This window comes from Ranitomeya variabilis, chromosome 4, assembly GCF_051348905.1.
Source record: "Ranitomeya variabilis isolate aRanVar5 chromosome 4, aRanVar5.hap1, whole genome shotgun sequence".
Classification (NCBI taxonomy): Eukaryota; Metazoa; Chordata; class Amphibia; order Anura; family Dendrobatidae; genus Ranitomeya; species Ranitomeya variabilis.
The window spans coordinates 251,986,200-251,996,294 of NC_135235.1; the positions used below are offsets into that span (position 1 = coordinate 251,986,200).

The window sequence follows — 10,095 nt, forward strand, 5'->3', positions numbered from 1 at the left end:
ACATCGGAATAGAAGCCAATTCATCCGACATTTGCACTCAGTTCCCTCCTTGCTCCGCAGTCTTATAAATAGTTTTTCACTGTGTTATCGTTTTACATGGGACTGCTAGAAAGTCCCCTGCGTTATCTGATTGCGCTATAAATGTAACAACTTGGGCTCGCTACATCGGGGTCTATAACCGGGGGTCGCTCCGAGCTGCTGCAGAAAGTGAATATTTACCTGCACAGATGGGATCGGGGGGATTTACAGGACTTTATGGGTTAATTACAGAATATCTCCTGATTTTATATGAAGGAAGGACATTCAGTATGGAGACCCTGAGAAGACCCCAGAACACCGCGAATCCAACCCGAGATACAATAAAATATAAGTGACTTGTCCACAGCAGGTGCAGGAATCGCGCTGAAGCCCACGGACAGTTAACCCATAATGATCCAGAGCATCTTCTTGATAATAGAAAACTTTTACTTTATTAAAATCCTCTTAAAAACATTGTTGGAGATAAAGACAGAATGTTACAGCTGGGGCCACAGGAGAATAAAGCGGACGCGTTTCCACTGTCTGGGTCTTAATCATAATGTTTTAAGAGGATTTTAAGAAGTAAAAGTTTTTTTTATTAAGAAAATATGCTGGATCATTATGGATGAACTTCACATGCGTACCCCTGCCACATACAGATACAAATAAATAAATAATAATAATCACTCACATTCCTGCAGTCCTATGTAAAGGGAGATGTGACGGTGCAGGGAGTGAGGGGCTTGTAATGACCCCATAGCGGCACTTTCCTCCACCTGTGACTGCAGGTGCCGCAGCCTTTATTGCTGCACAGGGAGGAAAACCCGAAATTCCCCAGGACAGAAGCAAAAATCCGTCCTGATCGACACAAAATCATCACTGGACACCGAGTAATTGTCGTGTCTGTGCAGCAGAAAAAAGAATCAGAAGAAAAAAAAACTGGAAATATCACTGTGATATATAATTACCGATAACAATAATATTAATGATGATAATAATAACAATATAATATAGAAATCAAAACAAAAATAACTACATAAACACTAATAATATTAATAATAATAATAATCACATTCTATAAGACACAGGGAAATGAAAACGAAAAATTAGCGACATGATCACAATCTCCTCATCACTACAATATAGGAAACATTTACAGCTCTGGCAAAAAATAAGAGACCCCCACCCACATCACATCCCTGTCATGGCTGCCCAATCTCCAGACCTGAACCCCACTGAAAACCTTTGGAATGTAATCAGGAATAAGATGGATAATCACAAGCCATCAAACAAAGAAGAACTGCTGACATTATTGTACCAGGAGCGGCATAAGGTCACCCAGGAGCAGAGTGAGAGACTGGTGGAAAGCTGCCAAGACGCAGGAAAGCTGGGATTAGCAATCATGGTTATTCCACAAAATATTGATTTCTGAACTCTTCCTGAGTTAAACATTAGTATTGTTGTTTCTAAATGACTATGAATTTTGTGGGGTTTTTTTGCATTATTTGAGGTCTGGAAGCACTGGGGTCTTTTGTTATTTTGACAATTTCTCATTTTGACAAAATAAATACAAAATTTATTGCTTGGAACTTCGGAGACATGTTGTCAGAAGTTTATAGAATAAAAGGACAATTTACATTTTACTCACAAATATACTACAGATAACACAGTGATAACTCTCTGAGTACAGATAATGTAGTAGATGTCACCAGCAGTCCTATGTAACACCACATATAACACAGTGATAACTCTCTGAGTACAGATAATGTAGTAGATGTCACCTGCAGTCCTATGTAACACCACAGATAACACAGTGATAACTCTCTGAGTACAGATATTGTAGTAGGTGTCACCTGCAGTTCTATGTAACACCACAGATAACAGTGATTACTCTCTGAGTACAGATAATGTAGTAGATGCCACCTGCAGTCCGGTGTAACACCACAGATAACACAGTGAGCCACTGGGTCCATAGACCATGATATTTTGGATTAACAGACTATGACGTCCTGTGCCCATAGATAATGATGTATTATGTCCATAACCATGATATTTTGGATTAACAGACTAGGATGTTCTTTGCCCATAGACCACTGGGTCTATAGACTACAATGCCATATGTCCACATAGACTATTATGGTCTGGGGCCATAGAGCATGATGTCCTGTGACCATAGACCATGATGTAATGGGCCCATAGACCATAGTGTCCCTTGTTCATGATTTTCTAGGTCCATGGACCATGATGTCCTATGACCATGGACCATGATGTCCTCTGTCAATAGGCCATGATGTAATGGGCTCATAGACCATACTGTCCCTTGTTCATTATTTCCTGGCTCCATGGACCATGATGTCCTCTGTCAATAGACTATGATGTCATAGGTCCATAGATCATAGTGTCCAGTGTACATGATTTTCTAGGTCCATAGACCATGCTAACAGTGTGCATTGAAGCTCCAGGGCCATTTGTCAGTTTTGGTAGCGTTGCTTGTGGCAGAGAGGATTTGGGGACATCTCAGGGACCAGATGCAGCTTTCACAATTGCACCCCTTATAATTATAACCCTGGTCTCCTGGATTCTATGTCCATATATTGTATTGTTTTCTGATTCTTCACTTTTCTCCCTGGCTGGCGCCATCCTGCTCACTTGTTGCTCTTGCCTCCAGGTTTGCCCATGCCGGCACTGTTCCCCCACCACACAGAGCTCCCCGGGAAGCATTGCAGAAGAAGGAAAGCCCGTACCGTCTTCTCGGACTCTCAGCTCTCCGGACTAGAGAAACGGTTTGAGCTGCAGCGCTACCTGTCCACGCCAGAGAGAGTGGAGCTGGCCACGGCCCTCAGCCTGTCCGAGACCCAGGTAACTGCAGAGGCTGCCCCCCAGGCTGGTCCAGATAATGAGGGCACTCTCACAGACAGCGTCGGACTGGGGTGACAAGGGCTCACCAATAACAATGACTTTGGGGGGCCCACTTTTCACCTGCATGCAAATATTATACTACATTTGTTCACAAATTTACCTATAGCTCTATATAATAATAAACTGGGTAGCGTGGTTAATGAATGATGAGACGCTGTTTTTTTCTGTACAGAGTGAATCAAGTGAATTATGCTAAGTACTTCCTATACATGGGGTTGGGGGCCAAGATCTGCACAGGGGCCCACCGGGGGATTCCCCTGTTACCCTGTGGACCAGTCCGAGCCTGCTCACAGATCGGCTGCATCCTGAGCAGTAGTGTTTGTAGAAACAAAACTCCAAAAGACGCCCAGTGTGAACGCTACTCACACCTACTTACTACTCGGGACTTGTGTAATCAGTCTCCAGCCAGCATGTCATTACAAGGGTAGGACATATGTGCATGGGCCCTAAAAGGGAACTCCTCCACTGTGTCCCATCAATAGACAATTACTCCATCATCCTGCGGAACATTGTACCAATAAACTGTCCCACTGGCTTGTGGCTTTCCCAAACCAGACCAGGCCGCCTTCTTCTATTACTCCATGGTCCATTTCTGATGATCAAGAGGCTCTCATGGTGGAGGACAGGGGTCAGGATGGACACTTTGGCCAGATTGAAGCTACTGGCACCCCATGCTGCTCTGTGAGACCTGACACCTTTGTGTTTGTAGTATAGCCATATAGCCATTCCTTCAAGGAACACCCCACAAGATCAATCATATAGCAGGAATGCCCCCCAAGACCCAGAATATACCAAGAACGCCTCACAGATCTGCTGTATCCTGGGAACACCCCACCTAGTTGTTCATCACAATATGACTCTTGTCAAAGTCCCTCAGATTTTTGACCTTTCCCATTTTTCTTTCTTCCAACTCACTTGCAAACTTGTGACTCATATTCACCCTTTTATTTCTTTCCTTGCAGGTAAAAACCTGGTTCCAGAATCGGAGGATGAAACATAAAAAGCAGCTGAGAAAGAGTCAGGATGACAAGACCCCCTCAAGTGATGGCCACATGGACCCTGGCTCCAGTGACACAGAACTGGGGGACAATAGGGGGGATTCTGGGCCAGACAAGGACAGCCACCAGAACCTTTATCTGAGAGAGGAGGCGGATGATGAGGTGGACATTATTGAGGATGACTTGTGCCCCCCACACCTATTATAACCCCCAGTTATGCTGGACACATTCTCAACCACCACCAGGGGACCCCCATAGACATCTTCCTACTATCTCTATGAACTGACATAGAGAGAATGGGGAGCCAGGCAGGGAGCCTCTGCCTTCTAACTGATCAGTCATCCCTTGGGACCCCACAATTTGATTTGAGCATCACGCCCAACACAATTCAGTATGGCGACTCCGAATCTAACTACAGGGTTATTGGCTGGAAACTATTACCCATCATACGATCACTTGGACAGTTCTTTTTTTATCCCACAAATGATGCACTGGATGACTACAACCATCATGCCCTGCACTTCTCATTGATACCTAACAGATGCTGGAAAAGTCTTCACCCCGATCGTTGATTTAAGCTGAATTGTTCCTCTATGCACAAAATCTATTGGACTGGTCATTATTGTATTCCTAACCAGTCATTATACATGGTGGACTGGTCTCCTGGATATACTGGTCTGGTTCTCTGTATATCATAGACTGATCCTCTTTATTCTGGACTTTACATCCAAGGAAATATTATCAGCCCCGGGGTCAGCAGGAGTCATAACAATCCAGTAATAATCAATTAATAATCTATCAAAATGCTCTAAAGTAATGGAAATGTAAAAGAGAGAATAAATAATAACCTTCAAGACACCTCCAGTCTAACTTTTGCTCCCCCACCCATCCTTTCCTGCCTCCCTTATGTGAAACCTATAGTACCCAGCTTGCATCTTGCTCCTGTCCCTTTCTGTGCGCCCTAAATTGCCCAACTTCCTTCATGCACCCATCTCCTTCTCTGTACCCCCCAATGTGCCCTCCAGTACTGAAGCTTCCCTCCTGACCTGTCACTTTCTGTGCCCCCTCCCCTGCCTCATTTTTCTTCCTCCTGCTGTCACTTTCTGTGTCCCCCCAGTTTTCTTCCTGCTCCTGACACTTTTTGTGCTCCCTCCAGTGCCCAGTTCCCTTCCTGCTAATGTCACTTTGTGTACCCCTTTCCACAGTTCCAGTTCCCCTCCTACTCCGGTCCCTTTCTGTGCCTCCTCCACTACCCCAGATTCCCTCCTGCTCCAGTCCCTTTCTGTGCCCCCTCCAGTGCCAGTTCCCCTCCGATTCCTGTCCCTTTCTGTGCCTCCTCCACTACCCCAGATTCCCTCCTGCTCCTTTCCTTTTCTGTGCCCTCTCCAGTGCTAGTTTCCCCCCTGTTCTTGTCCCTTTCTGTGCCCCCTCCACTACCTCAACTTCTCTCCTGCCCCTTTCTGTGCTCCCTCCACTGTCCCAGTTTCCCTCCTGCCCCTATCCTTTTCTGTGCCCCCTCCAGTGTCCAGTTTCCCTCCTGCTCATGTCCTTTTCTGCGCCTCCTCCACTACCCTAGCTTCTCTTCTGCCTTTTATTTGCACCCTCCACTACCTCAGCTTCCTTCTTGCTCCTGCCCCTTTCTTTGCCTAGTCCAGTGCCCCAGTTTCCCTCCTGCCGCTCTTATACTATCCCCTTCTCCCATTTTCTGCTCTTCTTTTCCTATCCCCCATCATCAATATTGCTCCCCACTTGCCTCCTCTCTTGTCCTTCTCTTGCCCCATCTAGCCTCCTCTCTTGTCCTTCTCTTGCCCCCTCCAGCCTCCCCTCTTGCCCCCTCCAGCCTTCCCTCTTGTCCTTCTCTTGCCCCATCCAGCCTCCTCTAGCCCCTCCAGCCTCCCCTCATCCTTCCCTTGCCCCCCCAGCCTTCCCTCTTGTCCTTCTCTTGCCCCTTCCAGCCTCCCCTCTTGTCCTTCTCTTGCCCCCTCCAGCCTCCTCTCGCCCACCAGCCTTCTCTCGTCCTTCTCTTGCCCCCTCCAGCCTCCCCTCTTGTCCTTCTCTTGCCCCTTCCAGCCTCCTCTTGTCCTTCTCTTGCCCCCTCAAGCCTCCCCTCTTGTCCTTCTCTTGCTCCCCCCAGCCTCTCCTCTTGTCCTTCTTTTGCCCCCTCCAGCCTCCTCTCTTGCCCTTCTCTTGCCCTCTCCAGCCTACCCTCTTGTCCTTCTCTTGCCCCCTCCAGCCTCCTTTCTTGTCCATCTTTTGCCTCCTCGAGCCTCCTCTCTTGTCCTTCTCTTGCCCCCTCCAGCCACCTCTCTTGTCCTTCTCTTGCCCCCTCTTGTCCTTCTCTTGCCCCCTCCAGCCTCCCCTCTTGTCTTTCTCTTGACCCTCCAGCCTCCTCTCTTGTCCTTCTTTTGCCCCCTCCAGCCTCCTCTCTTGTCCTTCTCTTGCCCCCTCCAGCCTCCCCTCTTGTCCTTCTCTTGCCTCCTCCAGCCTCCCCTCCTGTCCTTCTCTTGCCCCCTCCAGCCTCCCCTCTTGTCCTTCTCTTGCCCCCTCCAGCCCCCCTCTTGTCCTTCTCTTGCCCCTTCCAGCCTCCCCTCTAGTCCTTCTCTTGCCCCCTCCAGCCTCTTCTCTTGTCCTTCTCTTGCCCCCTCCAGCCTCCCCTCTTGTCCTTCTCTTGCCCCCTCCAGCCTCCCCTCTAGTCCGTCTCTTGCCCCCTCCAGCCTCCCCTCTAGTCCTTCTCTTGCCCCCTCCAGCCTCCCCTCTTGTCCTTCTCTTGCCCCCTCCAGCCTCCCCTCTTGTCCTTCTCTTGCCCCCTCCAGCCTCCCTTCTTGTCCTTCTCTTGCCCCTCCAGCCTCCCCTCTTGTCCTTCTCTTGCCCCCAGCCTCCTCTCTTGTCCTTCTCTTGCCCCCTCCATCCTCCTCTCTGGCCCCCTCCAGCCTCCTCTCTTGTCCTTCTCTTGCACCCTCCAGCCTCCCCTCTTGTCCTTCTCTTGCCCCCTCCAGCCTCCTCTCTTCCCTTCTCCAGCCTCCTCTCCTGTCCTTCTCTTGCCCCCTCCAGCCTCCTCTCTTGTCATTCTCTTGCCCCCAGCCTCCTCTCTTGTCCTTCTCTTGCCCCCTCCAGCCTCCCCTCTTGTCCTTCTCTTGCCTCCTCCAGCCTCCCCTCCTGTCCTTCTCTTACCCCCTCCAGCCTCCCCTCTTGTCCTTCTCTTGCCCCCTCCAGATCCCCTCTTGTCCTTCTCTTGCCCCCTCCAGTCTCCCCTCTAGTCCTTCTCTTGCCCCCTCCAGCCTCTTCTCTTGTCCTTCTCTTGCCCCCTCCAGCCTCCCGTCTTGTCCTTCTTTTGCCCCCTCCAGCCTCCCCTCTTGTCCTTCTCTTGCCCCCTCCAGCCTCCCCTCTTGTCCTTCTCTTGCCCCCTCCATCCTCCTCTCTTGCCCCCTCCAGCCTCCTCTCTTGTCCTTCTCTTACCCCCTCCAGCCTCCCCTCTTGTCCTTCTCTTGCCCCCTCCAGCCTCCTCTCTTGCCTTCTCCAGCCTCCTCTCCTGTCCTTCTCTTGCCCCCCTCCAGCCTCCCCTCTTGTCCTTCTCTTGCCCCCAGCCTCCTCTCTTGTCCTTCTCTTGCCCCCCTCCAGCCTCCCCTCCTGTCCTTCTCTTGCCCCCTCCAGCCTCCCCTCTTGTCCTTCTCTTGCCCTCTCCAGCTCCCCTCTTGTCCTTCTCTTGCCCCCTCCAGCCTCCCCTCTAGTTCTTCTCTTGCCCCCTCCAGCCTCTTCTCTTGCCCCCTCCAGCCTCCCCTTTTGTCCTTCTCTTGCCCCCTCCAGCTTCCCCTCTTGTCCTTCTCTTGCCCCTTCCAGCCTCCCCTCTTGTCCTTCTTTTGCCCCCTCCAGCCTCCCCTCTTGTCCTTCTCTTGCCCCCTCCATCCTCCTCTCTTGCCCCCTCCAGCCTCCTCTCTTGTCCTTCTCTTGCCCCCAGCCTCCTCTCTTGTCCTTCTCTTCCCCCCTCCAGCCTCCCCTCTTGTCCTTCTCTTGCCCGCCCCAGCCTCCCCTCTTGTCCTTCTCTTGCCCCCTCCAGCCTCCCCTCTTGTCCTTCTCTTGCCCCCTCCAGCCTCCCCTCTTGTCCTTCTCTTGCCCCCTCCAGCCTCCTTCTTTATCTCCTCGGATCTTTATTGTCGCACAGTCGTGGCTTCTGCCCTGTTCATATTCACGCTGACTTTTTTCTTTCCAGACTTGTTTCTAGTTCACGTTGTATTTGTAGAACTTTATTTGTTTTCTTTGCGTCTTTTTATATTATTCGATTTTTATATTTTATTTATTTATTTTCAGATTGGATTTTTTTCGTAAAAACATTACAGTCAAGAAGACCCCCACAATTCGGCAGTGCAGCACGGGAGACCCCCTTATTGGACCAGAAAGTTGTTCTGGAATTAATTTATAACAGATTCCTATATAAAGATTCATATATAAAAAATGTAAAAAACGAAATCGTAATACTACATATAAAATTATTATTATTAATAATAATTCTCACTTCACGCTTATTTCTAATCACATTTTTATCATTATTTTATTCCTATTGTTATTACTAATTATTATTTGCATTACTTTCAGCATTTGACATTTAAGATGAATTTAGAAGAAACGGATTTTGATCCTTTTCTCGTACAATTCCCTTTAATATAATGATTCAGGTGGAATTGTCACATGTCTGATTGATGGTGATGATGTATATAGCCCCCACCCATGGAGACACTTGTAAGCTCTTGTGCTCCGTGCAGGGGATTATTGGGGGGGGGGGGGGGTTCCTTCCTTACAAGCTGCAGCCCCCTCACCTCACAGATAATGGTTTTCTGCTGTAATTAATTTTCTCTTCTTTCCCAGGGACTGATCCGAGTGACTCGGTTATTGTAGTAACAGGATTATTATGTGTTGGGGGCTTCAGATCCCCCCTCCCCGGTAGAATCCCGGATAATGTTACATTGTATCACTTCTCCCCGAATGTTCATTGTTTCTGTCCGGACACAGAGGATTTATGGAGCCTTTTATTGAAATAAATCTATTTTGAATTGATGATTGTGAGAGCATTAATCTGCGATATTCATCGATCGTGTATTCTGTCTGTACAATCCCTGATGTCTCAGCCTCATTATTCCCGCAGGATTTATATCCCAGCATTTCTCGGCTTCTCACAATGTCATTTCTATGTTTAATGGTTAAATCACAATCTCAGTTATAGGATGAATCCAGACAGGAGATAACAATAATAATGAAGCAGAAAAACTGCAGAATATCACAGAGGAAATCTCAGCGAATAGTCCTCACCTGATAAAGGCAAAGTACACCGAAAATAGCCACATGGCTGACAAGGCTGGAAACATGGAAAGAGCAATAATATGTAATAATCTGCAACTACAGGGAAAGACACAACTAGGTGAGGAAAGAAGAAAATCACTGCAAAACGCAAAGCTGACGTCATAAAATAACACTGCAGAAGACAGAATGCTGACGTCACAATTACTGCATCACATACAGAGCTGATCTCATAAAATATAGCTACTCGTTATATAATGCTCAGGACTATATATATATATATACATACATATTTACAACTTAAATTACATGAAATAACATACAACTATAAGAGACTAGAGAGAAAGCAGAATAAGAAAAACAGTATATACAATTACTGCGAAATACAAAGCTGAAATCATAAAATAAAACTACAGAAGGCACAATGCTGACGTCACAATTACTGCATCATATACAAAGCTGATTATATATTAAATATATATATATATATATATATATATATATATATAAAGCTGCTCATTATACAATGCTCAGAACAAAATATATATATATATATATATATATATATAATTACAACTTAAATTACATGAAATAACATACAACTATAAGAGAATAGAGAGAAAGCATAAACAGAAGAAGAAAACAGTATTTTTTACTTTACTTTAACATTACTGCACTAAATACACATCTGATATAAAATAAAACTACAGAAGGCACAATGCTGACGTCACAAACAATTACTGCATCATATACAAAGCTGATCTCATAAAATATAGCTACTCAATATACAATGCTCATATATATATATATATATATATATATATATATATAATTGCAACTTAAATTACACGAAATAACATAGGACTTTAAG

At 46.7% G+C, this 10,095-nt stretch overlaps 1 protein-coding gene and 1 long non-coding RNA gene across 2 annotated transcripts in view; one reads left to right on the top strand and one right to left on the bottom strand.

Annotated features, from left to right (window-relative positions):
• BSX (brain specific homeobox) overlaps positions 1 to 6,458 on the top strand; it is a 7,533-nt gene extending 1,075 nt beyond the window's left edge. Inside the window, exons 2-3 of the mRNA XM_077257421.1 lie at positions 2,687 to 2,877; positions 3,900 to 6,458. Of these exons, the coding sequence (XP_077113536.1) occupies positions 2,687 to 2,877; positions 3,900 to 4,142 (434 nt within the window). The 3' untranslated portion in view covers positions 4,143 to 6,458. The remainder of the gene's footprint in view (positions 1 to 2,686; positions 2,878 to 3,899) is intronic.
• The window catches only part of LOC143768779 (uncharacterized), a 9,779-nt gene extending 413 nt beyond the window's left edge, over positions 1 to 9,366 (bottom strand). Inside the window, exons 1-2 of the long non-coding RNA XR_013214022.1 lie at positions 9,237 to 9,366; positions 710 to 921 (exon numbers count right to left, since the gene is read on the bottom strand). This is a non-coding gene — a long non-coding RNA (uncharacterized LOC143768779). The remainder of the gene's footprint in view (positions 1 to 709; positions 922 to 9,236) is intronic.
• Between the last annotated feature and the right edge of the window lie 729 nt (positions 9,367 to 10,095).